This window comes from Erpetoichthys calabaricus, chromosome 11, assembly GCF_900747795.2.
Source record: "Erpetoichthys calabaricus chromosome 11, fErpCal1.3, whole genome shotgun sequence".
Classification (NCBI taxonomy): domain Eukaryota; kingdom Metazoa; phylum Chordata; class Cladistia; order Polypteriformes; family Polypteridae; genus Erpetoichthys; species Erpetoichthys calabaricus.
In genome coordinates, this window is record NC_041404.2 from 126,393,049 (window position 1) to 126,406,266 (window position 13,218).

Here is a 13,218-nt window from a genome sequence, read left to right on the forward strand (position 1 = left end):
ACGCTTGCGGTTGTTATCTATGGTTCGACAAATCGCCTCTGCATCAGCCAATCAAAACCTACGAACTGCGCAATGCAGGAGACATGTGTACTTAGCAAGATGGGAAATGTAGTTTCAGCCGTTGACACTTATTTTTTTAGGATAAGGGCTTTACAGTATTTTAATAGTGCACCCGTGATATTCTCCAGGTTTTGAAACGAGTTTGAAAAAGATATGGATACAATTTTAATAAACATCAATCAGTTATGCACTCATTAAGGTATTAGGCAACAAAACACATTTTTCGATGCAAAACACCACGGTAACAATAGTAAAGTAAAATATCTTGGTAAAGTGCACGCAGTTAATGACTATACAAAGCACAATAAAAAAAAGTATAGATTACATAGGGGCATGAGACAATTTACAAAACAAAATAACTATTAAAAATAAAGCATCTAAAGACAGTTTAAAGAGAATTCAGATTTTTTCAAAGAGTTTAAAAGCCACGGATCACACGCTCAAAATAACCTACAGCCTTGAAGTTTCCATTTTAACCTTAATTAGTATAATTGATACACAAATAACTGAAGAACTAGCATAATGTCAAGAGACATATGCACCCGGAATATGTGAGATATGCAAAGCAACCAAACTATTATTGCTTTAAATCAGTGTTGAATTAAAAATTGATTTATTAATACTATATATATTTACAGTATCCGTGAAACGTTTGAATAAACAGAGAAATTGTCATGCTTTTGAAAGAAATTGATGATTTGTTGTTTTTTTTTTAATCAAAATACCTTTACACTAAAATACAGCCTAGACATTAGTAGAGTTGCTAATGGCTATCAGTGCTTGAAATGACTGATTTATAATTTATTATTCACATATGACTGCAAACCTACATATTTAACAGCCATTCCGTCAGTGTTGTAATGGTCAACTCCCCCCAATTAGCCTTAATTAGTCATTATATGAATTGGATGAAACCTGTTGTTCTGCCCACTTGGGTTACAGGATATCAACATTTCTCAGGTTCAGGTGTGGGTTTAAAAATTACCACAATGAAACAGCTTTATTGAGAAACATGTCTGTCTAGTTTTTTTTTTTTTTTTGGCAGAATGAATATTATGCTATGTGGCAGATGGCCAAGAAACTGAAGATTTCATACAAAGTTTTTTTCTTGAGAGACAATGGCAAACTGGATCTATCATGTTATCAGATACAAATTTGATTTCCACCTATACTATAAAATCCAAAACCTGTCTCCACAATCCCTCATCAACCTTATAAGACCCACCTTTTGGAACTGTTGCTCTACAGCATTCATCTCTTCTATGGAATAAGTTCATACTGTTTCTAAGACAATACTATCATTTGCTTAAACTCTATATTAAACCTGGGACATGCTTCACCAGTTTGTTGCATGTTGATGGAAAACTATTGTGACATAACATACAAGAATAAAACATTTAGAGACCTCAATGTTATTTACTTATTTCTATTCAATGCTGCATATCCTTATTTCTACCTGGGTCTGGGGCTGTCAGGTTGCTTGGCACATTGTTATACATAATCAGAATCAGTATTAGAATTCACTTTATTGGCCAGGTACACTAATGTTTACTAGGAATTTGTCTTGATATTATTGGTGGAATATACAAGGACAACACAGAATGCAAACGATAAATATAAGAAGATAAAATATAAAATGATAAAATATAAAGTGATAAAATATTATACATCATACAAATACAATACAAAAACATAAAGGATTAAAATGTCCAGGCAGCCAAGTGTGCAGGTATACATAGACACTGAGTAGAAGTTCAGACCTGATATGTCAGAATAACTGCACGTGGAAAAAAAACTGTTTTGGTGACAAGTTGTTTTAATTTTCACTGCACAGACGTTTGCCGGAGGGTTCCTTACCCTGGACTCAAATAAGATTTAAAGGTGTGGTAAGTTACAGCCTATGATCCTTTCACAGACTTTGATGATGCATTGCAGATTGACCTTAGTCTGAACAGAGGCAGCACCAAACCAGACAGTTATAGATGAGGTCAGAATAGACTCGATGATGGCTGTGTAAAATTGGAACAATATTGCTTAAGGGAGAATAGATTTCCTCAGCTGGCGCAAAAAGAACAATCTCTGATGGATTTTCTTAATAATACATATGATGTTATTGTCCCACTTAAGGTTTTGTGACAGCACAGTGCCTAGAAACTTAAATGAGTTTTAAGATTTTAATTCCTATGTGATTACAACATTGTGAAGGTTTACATCAAATTATCCAGTGTTCATAGTCAAATGCTTTTAGACTGGTCCATTGTTTTCAAACACAACTCCTCACCTTGCAGCCATCTTATCAGGAATGATAGAGGCATTCTATAAAAAGACAAATCTTTATTTCTTTATTTTTTGAAATTGTTTTCAAAACTTGCTTTTTTTGTTGCTCAACATTTCAATTAAAATAGACAGATTAATAGTTAAAATACAGGCCCTGTAATGGCGAAAGTAATAAATTATTGCTTAAATTGAATCAGCAAACACTAAATGTATGGTTTTAACTGGATGCCTGAAGCCAAAGTAATGTTTACTAGTATTATACAACTAAAACTAACTAAACTGAGACGAACCTAAAATTCTCATCTTTATGATGTAGGAGGAAATTTTGTGTGCAAATAAGCACGTGCATGTAATAAAATACTGTTCTGAGATTTTTCAGGAAATGAGAGCAGAGGACAGAAGTTTTAAGGTAAGGAAGAGAGAAGTTTTGGAAGTACTTGCTGATCATCCCGCCAGAAAGTTCATTAGCATATGCAAGAAAGAATTTCACCGTGCTCTGTACATTTAACAATACTGACTCTATGAACTTGTTATTATTCAGCACAATTAGTACACAAATTTGTGTTTTCAAGGTTCAAGGTTTTTATTTTGTCATTTTTACACAAGAAAATGTGAAATTTGCCCTCTCATTTACATTCAATAAGAGAATAAAAAATAAACATAAAAGACAAAACAGATTTAAAATTACACAGAAATTCTAAAATATTTAAATCATTTGAAAACAAATTATTTGCTAATTACTTCTAGAAGTTTGTTAGTATACTTTTACTTAAATTAGCTACATGAAAAACTCTGTAGTGCTGAAGTTTTGTTTTTTTTTCATATCCAATATTCCTTATTAAAGAGACATATAGTACAGGGAAGAAAGGAATTTCTGGAGTGATTTATGAGAGTCTTTAAAGTCACTGTCCTCCCGGACTGATTGAAGTTACACTTTGCATGTCATGGACATCTGTCATCAGTTGAGATAATTTCCAATTTTTTTCAAAATTGCTCTCTGTCACACACTTTAATGTGTGTGTGACTTTAATGATGTGGCAGTTACTGTAGGTGGTATAATCATGAGTGAAGACTAAGTACAGTGTGGGACTGAGTGATCAGACCTAATTATCTCGAGCATTTGCAATCTGTGTGGATAAGATTGTTTTTTGTGTCATTTCACCACCTGTATTCTGCCAACTAGAAAATAAACTAATAAGAAAACAAAGGGGCATTGCAATGTCACAGCAGCCAGAACACAAAAACTACAAAAGCATATTAAAATGGGAAAAAACGCATAATCTAGACAGAGGTTACATTGTAATATCAAATGTAATTTACAAGGAAGTCATTCAAAGCTGCTTCTTTTTAGAATCTGCCATGTGCTGGAGGTGCTCCACAGGTTGACCAGGATCTCATGCAGAGGATGTTATATTATTGTTCTGCTACTGCTTCCAGAGAGTTAAAGCTAAAGACCAGGTGAAATCCAGCATTTCCGATAAACTTATTAACCATGGTAGCATCTCCTATACTCATGTTAAAACTACAAAATACCACTGTAAAAAAACACATGTTAGCAACCACATTCAGACAGAACCTAGATAGTAGAACCTAAACTGTCTTCTGCCCCAAAGACCCTGAGCAGCCTCTGTAAATAGTTGACTCTGGCTCTTTTATAACATAGTATTGATCCAACTGCAGAAGTCACAGAATTTCAGATACACAAGTCTATAGTTTCTCTTGTATTTGAGAACAATGCTATGAAAGAAAAAGTTGCAATAAGAAATGAATATCACAACATACTGTAGGTGTCTCATGTATCAATCAACCAGTTCTGTCAAGGTCTTTTTCTTGAGAAATATGCAAGGCCAGAAGGATAATGCTATCTATTGACCTGTTAATGTGATGAGTAGATGATTGTAAGGAACCTGGAGAAGAGTCTCTTTCGTAAGGCATTATTATGCCAAAACTGCCCTTTTCATGCAAATAAATTGATCTGAATTTAAATATTAGTAATATATACCACTTATTGTTGTGTAATTTATTTTCTAACAGATTCGAATGTTATCATGTATTAAACTAAATACATTGTTAAAACACATTCTAAAAAGCATACAATGTTATACAGCACAGGTATATACTCTGAAAGAATTGTTTCATTATTTCATTTTGGGGGGCTGAATTCAAAGATGAAAACCATTTTTCTCCATCAGGTCAGGTCTGGTTAGGTTGGGGAGCATGCACTGGTATAGCTTGTTGTCGCACCCACCACATAATGAAACAACTTGGGATCCTGGTTGGCAAGCCCCCAGGCAGACATGTGGTCCAGTCCCATCCTCCGGAAATGACCATCTATCCGCCACAGCCAGGGGTTATATGGACGTCCCCTTGCCCTGGTCCAGCCATTCAGATCCACAAAAATAAGGATCCTGCGAGCTGGACCACCCTGGGAAAATCATGCCACATGGCCCTAGTGCCATAACTGATGCTCCCTCACAATGCAGGTAATATGCTTCATTCAGGACTCTGTGAGCAACTGCTCATTTGACACAAAGTCAAACCAGTGGTACACAAGGATTCTTCAAAGAGACACAGTACCAAAGGAGTCCAGTCCTCATCTCCAGTCACTGGATAGCATCCATGTTTCCCAATTACATAGCAAAACAGGAAGCACCAGGGTTCTAAAGACTTGGACCTTCGTACTTTTGCAAAGATATTGGGAGCATCACATACCCCTTTCCAGTGACCTCATGACCCCCATGCCCTCCCGTCTACTGACTTCATAGGAAGAGTCACCAGAGACATGAATGTCAGTTCTGAGGTAAGTAAACCTCTTGACAAGGTTGAGACTCTCTCCACAGATAGACACACTGCTGAAGGCTGTGCCCAAGAGGTCAATAAAGGCCTGGATCTTGGTTTTTATCCAGGACACTTGCAAGCCCAGACACTCAGACTCCTCGCTTCGTCTCTCAAGAGCCCCGATCAGAACCTCCATTGACTTCGCAAAGATCACAGCATCGTCATCAAAGTCTCTCTTCACCAATAGATACCCCACAGCCATTTGACCACACGACCCTGCCCAACACCCAGTCCATGCAAGCATTGAACAGAGTAGGAGCAAGAATACACGCTTGACAAACCCCAATAGCAACTGAAAAAAATTAGAGGTTCTACCTCCACTCTGCACAGCACTCACAGTACCAGTGTAGGACAGCCATGATATCTAGCAATTTCAAGGGGATCCCGCAGAGTTTCAGGATGTCCCACAGGGCTACTCGATCAACTGAGTCGAAAGCTTTACAAGAATCGACAAAGTCTACAAAGAAACTCTGACGATATTCATGTTTACGCTCTGTGATAACCCTCAGTGCCAGGATGTGGTCAATGGTAGACTTCTTAGGCATAAAACCAGACTGCTCTGGTGATTGGTAGGTGAGCAAGTGATCACGGATCCTATTGAGGATGACCTTAGCAAGGACCTTACCCGGCATCAAGAGCAGTGTTATCCCCCTGTAGTTGCCACAATCCAGGTGATCACCCTTCCCTTTCCAGATAAGGAATGCCAGGAGGAAAGCCTTACCACCGGCCTGGAGAAGTTCACACCAGATACCACAGATCCCTGCAGCCTTCCCCACCCTCAGCTGGTTCACTACCTGTGCAATCTCAGTGAGATTGGGTGGTTCACAGCTAATTGGAGGATCAGCCTCAAGAATCGGTTCTTCTCCATCATGTAATATTTTTTTAACAGAGCACATTTTTTAGCTGTCAATTATTTTTTATTATTTCACACTATAATTAATTAAATATTATTTTATTTTAATTATGATTTATTTAAGTTATGTGGGTTCTAGTACTAAAATAATTTTTTAAAGCAGAACAGTTTGACTTTATTTGATAACAAGGTCAGAATAAAGCTGGATCTGAGGAGCAGTACATGGTGAGGAGTAGTCACCAGTCAGGGCATACAAAATTCCCAGGTACTCTCTCTGTAAGTAGAGCAGCAGTGCCAAGAATGTTCATTCAGCTCAGAAGGAACAGTCAACTAGAAAAAAGTTATAGTTGGTACCAAAAACATCATCAGACGTACGTAGCTTGGTGGGTCCAAATAAAGTGCTGCGACCACTGCTTCATATTAAGCTTGGTTTAATAAAGTTGTCTGTCAAAGCCTTATCAAAAGACAGAACCTGTTTTATGTATTTGTGCCAAACATTTCTGGGGTTGTCTAAGGCTAAATTGAAAGACCACATTTTAGAAAGCTGATTTCTGATGCATAATTTAACGGTGAAATGAACAACCTGGAACAAGTGTCAGTGTCTTGAGTATAATTCAAAGAAGTAATTTCTAAATTTCCAGTTAACAACAAAAGATTCAAATTATCAAGAAATTTTGAACAATGCACGGAACTGGGTTGGGTTTGCATTTGAAATTATATCCTGAAAATCTTTGCGCAGTGAGTGAGGGTCAAGGTGAAAGATTTCATCACAATATCAAGGATATTGGGGTGTCAGTATGATGGTGGACTACTGCCGGATAACTCTTAGAGACACAATAGAGAAACTGTCAAAATGACAGTCCACCAAATGAATAAGAAGGTGACAAAATTTAGAGAGGTTAAGTCATTGAATATGTATTATTGTTTTTTTTACATATACAGTATGTTTAAAAATGTTTGACTAAATATTTTCTTGTCAAATTGACAATATTGTATACATGAATACATTGTGTCATTTGTTAAATTTTAATTACATTTATTTACAATTTTGTATTTAAATGAATGTAAATAAAATTGCTATTCACACATTCTTATTGATTTAATTTTGCAAATGTGTGAATTGTTCTTACGAGCTATGACGAAAACGCAGGCTTATTTATAGGATAATGCAAATGTGAAGTATTACAACTTGCACACCCACTTTCATGTTGCTTTAATTATTAGAGTTATACTACCCTAAATAGTTTATTAATAATAGTATCATATAAATTCTATTACTTGCAAAATGCTCTGTGCTATTATTATTATTTATCAAGTAATAAACTTCATTCAGCTCGCATCCCAAGAGTTCGAAATGTCCAAGAAATTGCAACCTGAGATTAAATGGGCGTGACTACAGGCTGACGATTTAGTCACGTTACGTCTCGCGTGTTTATTCTCATCCGGAAGTGCTTTTCAAAAGGGGTTAAAGGGCGGAGCTGAGAAGTAAGCGAGTGAGTGAGCGAGCGAGCCAGTTGTTTGTGTTTTTGCAGGGATGGAGGTAACAAGGAAAAGTAAGTGATTGTATGGAGGTTGGGGTGCTTTTCTGTTTAGTGAAAGGACTGACAGTGGTGGTGCGCAAGAAGTCGGGAAGCGTGCCGAAGGGTTTTCATTTTCGCTTATTTCATTGCAGATTTTAAAGAGAGTTTAGACACGATTTACAGCGCAATTGAAGAAGCTGATTTTCTAGCAATAGACGGAGAATTTTCAGGTAATGTTATGCTTTAGTATTGCGGTACTAGTTCCTGATTGTTTAACATGAGCACAGGAAGAAGAATCATTATATTAAGTACTATGTTTTTATTATTTTCTTATAATAATACGGCAGTACGTATCTTACAAACGAGGCACATAACTGAGTTTATACATACATCCATTCAAAGTAAAGATACACAACATAATATTCCAAATCTCATTTAATCCAGTTCAGATTTATGGGCGTTCTAGCCAATCCCGGCAGCACGGGGACAAGGCAGGGAACAGTTATGGACAAGGCGTTTTTGTCTGTGGTTGTATATCCTGCTGTTGCATTTTGTCAGCAGTTACATGACTGACAGGTGCACACTAAGCAATGATCTGACATTCTGTTTATTTACTTACAATCGTTGCATCCTTTGCGTGGCAGAATTTAACTATGAAGTGATTTATATTACTTGCATGATTTCAAGGTATTCATGTACAGAATACTACAAATAGGATTTTTTTGAATGGTAACTTATATATGATGCTTGCACAGAACTACAGTTCAAATTGGACAGAGAAATAAAATACATAGATTACTTTCATAGTCGTTTTCATTTCATAGTGATCACCATCTCATAAAACCATAGACCTTAGAAACAAAACTCATAACACAACATTTATAAGCCCATATGAGGATCTGCATTTCGTAAAAATGAAAGAACCAGCCCTAGATGTGTTGCCTGTCCATCATGGAGCCTAGTTGCACAAGAGCAGTTTAGAAATGGCAGTAACCTAAGACAAGCACGTTTGGGTTATAAGAGATGAAAAAGGAACATGGTCATTCAGAAGTACACTGACACCCCCCCTCCCCACGTTTTGCAATATTTCAGCCTTGTACTAAAATCATTCAAATTCATTTTCCCCACATCAAACAACATTGATTACCCGTGAATGAAAGCAAAAACATAATTTTAGAATTTTTGCAGCTTTATTAAGAATAAAAACTGAAATATCCCATTAACACAAATATTTATACCCTTTACTCAGTATGTACTTGAAGCACCTTTTGCAACAGTTACAGCCAGGAGACTTATTGGGTTTGACATACAAAGCTTTATATACCTGGACAGGGGGAATTTTCTGCTATTCTTTTCTGCAGATCCTCTCAAACATGGTCAGGTTGAAAGGAGGCCTTGGGTGTACAGCTACTTTCACTGTTTTCCATAAGTGTTTGATTGGTTTCAAGTCCAGTCTCAGACTGGGCAACTCATGGACATTTTTAGAGTTGGCCCTAAGCCCCTCCTATGTTGTCTATGCTTGTGCTTAGGGTCATTGTCCTGTTGTAAGATGACCTTTTGGCCCAGCCTGGGGTCCAGAGTGCTTAACAGCAGGTTTTAATTAAGGATATCTCTGTACTCTTCTCTGTTCATCTTTTTCTCAACTCTGTCTAGCCTCCCAGTTCCAGCTGCTGAAAAAAATCTACAACATGATGCTGCCATCACCCTGCTTAACTGCTGGAATGATGTTGCACTGATAATGAGTTGTGCCTGGTTTTCCCCAGATATGATACTAATTTTTCTTTTATCAGGCCAGAGAATTATGTTTCTCACAGTCTGGAAGTCCTTAATAGTACCTCTGTCCAATCCGGCTTCCATGTACCATTTACTAAGGAGAGGCTTCTGTAAATCCATTCTTCATCAAGCCAACATCTGTGAAGTTCCTCCCATTTTCACACAGGTTCTCTGGAGTTCAGCCAGAGTGACCATTGGGTTCTTGGTTACCTAACTTACCATGGCCCTTTTCCCACAATTGCTTAATTTGGCCAGGCGGTCAGAGTTTTGGTTGTTCTGTTTAGGAATTATGAAGGCAGCTGTGTTCTTGGGAATTTTCAGCGCTGCCATTTATTTTGTAGCTTTCCTCAGACTGGTGTTTCCTGCATCAGCACAATCCTGTTTCTAAGCTCTGCTGGCAATGCTTTTGACCTCCTTGCTTGGTTTTTGCTCTGATATACAGTACATTAATTGTGGGACCTTCTATATACAGGTGTGTGTATTTCCTGTTCTGATCCAATCAATTGAATTGACCACCGATTATCTCCGAACAAGGTGTTGAACTCTCTCAATGATGATTTAATAGAAAGTGGCACCACAGTTAGATTTCAAGTGTCATAACAATGGGTCTGAGTACTTGTGTAAATGTAATAATATTTTTGTTTTTTATTTTTCATTAATTGGCAAATTATTTTAAAATGTTTTCACTTTGTCATTCTGTGGTGTTTCTTAATTGGAGGAAAAATGATATTTAAATGATTTAGTGCAAATGTGAAAAAAATAAGGGTTCTGAATACAGTAAGTGAGCTTACTTTAATAACTTAATGTGTATCTAATATTTTTATGCTATAACTAATGGTAAACCATGCCATTCAGTGTAAGCCTTGTACATTTGTATCCAAATATCCAATTGCTGAACTCACTGAAGCAAATTGTAGGAGAAAAGGAGGTGAGGCCTGTTCTAGTCACTTAGGTTGTAAGGCAGAACCTGCTGTATGTGGGATGAAAGCCCATTTACAGGGCACACTTACATGGATATTTATGTTTGTGTGCATACATTTTGCAAATTTATTTATTTCTTTTTGCTTTTAATTTTAAGGCATTAGTGATGGTCCTTCAGTTAGCACATTAACAAATGGCCTGGACACACCAGAAGAACGGTATCATAAGCTAAGAAAGGTAATTCAAGTATAGTTCTCATTAAAAGCTAGATGGATGAATTCTCTCTGAAGAATACAACTGCATGTAAGGTTGTTCCTGTCCTACGTTTATTGAACTATTCATTTACATTTCATGCTAAGAGATCTAGGTGAAGTGGTGTGTGTGTGTACTATATATTTAACATTTTTTTTTTTTTTTTTACTTGTTGTGACATTGACATACTATAGGCCTAAATATGTTAATTATTTTGAAACCTTCATTGTGAGATGTCCCTACATCTTTGCACACCTCATTTTGTCCAGTTTTTTGAAGTTTCTGTTTCTCTTTTTGTTTTAAGCATTCCATGGACTTTCTGCTTTTTCAGTTTGGTCTTTGTACATTTAAATATGACCACACAGAAGTCAAGTGAGTCATCTTTTCTTTAAAAGAATAGCCAGTAATGTTTTTCTTTTTAAACTTTTGCTCCTTCCATAATTTAAAAGGGCTTCTCTCTTTTTTACAGATACATTATGAAATCATTTAATTTTTATGTTTTCCCAAAGCCATTTAATAAAAATTCTCCAGATGTAAAATTTGTTTGTCAGGTATGTAATTTATTTAATATTTTGAATATTTTTTTTTTCCCAAGGAGTCACTTTATAAACAATAGGTTGTTTAAAAACTATATTTACAATTTATTAGAACTCCTTCTGTTTCTTAATTTACAAAGTGTTAACTACTGTGGATTTCTCATTTTGGTTTGTTCTGCACTTTTAGAGTTCAAGCATAGATTTTTTGGCAAGCCAAGGATTTGACTTCAACAAAGTGTTCTGTATTGGTATGTTGCCAAAATGCTGATGATTTAGCATTGTGTTAAAGGTGCATTCAGAACATACACACAGTTGTTTTTCTTTTTCCAAAATTTTGATTTATTTGTAGGAATCCCATACTTAAACCAAGAAGAAGAGAGGCTAGTGCGAGAACAATATGATGAAAGGCGGTCTCAGTCAAATGGTGTTGGAACACCATCCTTTATCTCCCCTAATTCAAGCAAGGGGCCAGTTATTGTACCAGAGGAGCACAAAGTCTTTATAGAGAAAGTAATGTAAGTAGAACAGATACGTTTCTCGTATTTAATTTTTATAATTCCATAATTGAAGGTCTAATTTCAGTTTAATTTGATACCTAAAACTTAGATATTTCTGCAAAAGAAACATTGGATCAGGTTTGACTGTGTATTTGAAAATTAATGAAAGAAGTGTTTAAATAAGTTTTTGTATCTGTGGATTTATAAAGGAGGTAGAAAAATTAATTTTTTTTTTCATAAAAAGAAACCAGACCATAACATTGCTTAAAATGAGCTGTACCTCTGCTGAGTAAAGATGTTAAAATCCAACAAACTGGGTAAATTATTTTGTGTAATTAATGAGGAAAATGTAGACTTTTATACAGAATTCAATCGTAATGTCAAATTGTCATAGCTCAAAATTGATAGATTTAATTATTTGTGTATTCTGTTGAGCTCTGGAAGGTTACTTGAACCACACTGTCTCTGCAGAGTCAGAATAGGAAGTCTCCACCAGTTGTTCTGTGTTTTCTTCTTATTCAGTACTGAAAAATCAATCATAAAATCAGACCCTGACTTATACACGCGTTCAAGAATGTGACACTTAAATTTTTTTTTTTTTTTTTTTGCCTCCTCCAGTCTCGCATCAGTTTCTCAGACGCATCAAATGTTGTTGCAGCAGCGCAGTTACCAATTTGTTTTGCTACTTCATCGACCTTTAATTTAAAACCAGCTTCATATTTCCTTCGAATTGAACGCTTCATCGTAAATAAGGGATGCTGTTGCGATAAAAGTGTATAAGGATGTGAGATACAGAAAACACAAATCAGTGCAAACGTTGCTTTGGAATAGTTCGGGTATTACCGTGTGGTCACATAGGCACGAGAGAGAGAGGTTAGGAGCACGTGCTGATACAGTGCATTGCCGCAACCACGTAGAAAAAAAAAAAAGCAGTGTGCTCCATGGTTACTTTATCAGGTGGGCGTTAGCATATCATAATCTTTTGTACCAATAGAGTGAGTTTTCCGCTTTGACTTGTACGACTGACATTATAAAATGCCAGAAATTATACTGTAAAATCAAGTCCCAACTTATATGTGGGAGAACTTAACCCGCGAGTATATACTGTAGGTTGATTTTTAAACAGTGAGAGGTGTGATTTCACATGTGCAGCTTGTATTCTTCTTGTTTGCTTATTAGGATGTCCTTCTGTTACTCCTGCTCTTGCCCTTTGGCTTTTTCTGTCACTCTGTGCCAGAAACAGCACACCTGCAAACTCAAAAGGAACTATATATAGTGCCTTGTGGCTCAATTAATTCAGCTTGTTGTTGGGTTTATTTATTTATTTTTTTTCAGCCTCAGTTCAACTTGTGAAAAAGGGGGAGTAATATAAAAATTAATTTGGATGCCGGTCTGGGATAAACTTTATTAATCTAGATAAGACCTATTTACAAAATATTGAGTGTGCCAGTTCTTATTTTATCCACATTAGGAGGCTCTGCCCCTGCTCTCTTTGCTCGCCAACCCGCAGGTGGGCGCTATGCGTTAGTCACTTCGCAGTTCTACTGCTTGCATGTGGGGAAGAGGATGTACAATTTATACAGATTGTTATTTTCATGGGAATTGTTACATATGCATAATAGGACTAACTATTTTATATTACAGCGAGTAATTAACCATAGTAAAATGTAATAAATTGAAAGAAAATTATG

At 36.3% G+C, this 13,218-nt stretch overlaps 1 protein-coding gene across 1 annotated transcript in view; it reads left to right on the top strand.

Annotated features, from left to right (window-relative positions):
• Nucleotides 1-7,485: 7,485 nt before the first annotated feature.
• parn (poly(A)-specific ribonuclease (deadenylation nuclease)) overlaps nt 7,486-13,218 on the top strand; it is a 106,244-nt gene continuing 100,511 nt past the window's right edge. The window contains exons 1-7 of the mRNA XM_028813872.2: nt 7,486-7,581; nt 7,701-7,778; nt 10,400-10,479; nt 10,799-10,866; nt 10,964-11,045; nt 11,218-11,278; nt 11,380-11,545. Coding sequence (XP_028669705.2) covers nt 7,563-7,581; nt 7,701-7,778; nt 10,400-10,479; nt 10,799-10,866; nt 10,964-11,045; nt 11,218-11,278; nt 11,380-11,545 — 554 coding nt within the window. The 5' untranslated portion in view covers nt 7,486-7,562. The remainder of the gene's footprint in view (nt 7,582-7,700; nt 7,779-10,399; nt 10,480-10,798; nt 10,867-10,963; nt 11,046-11,217; nt 11,279-11,379; nt 11,546-13,218) is intronic.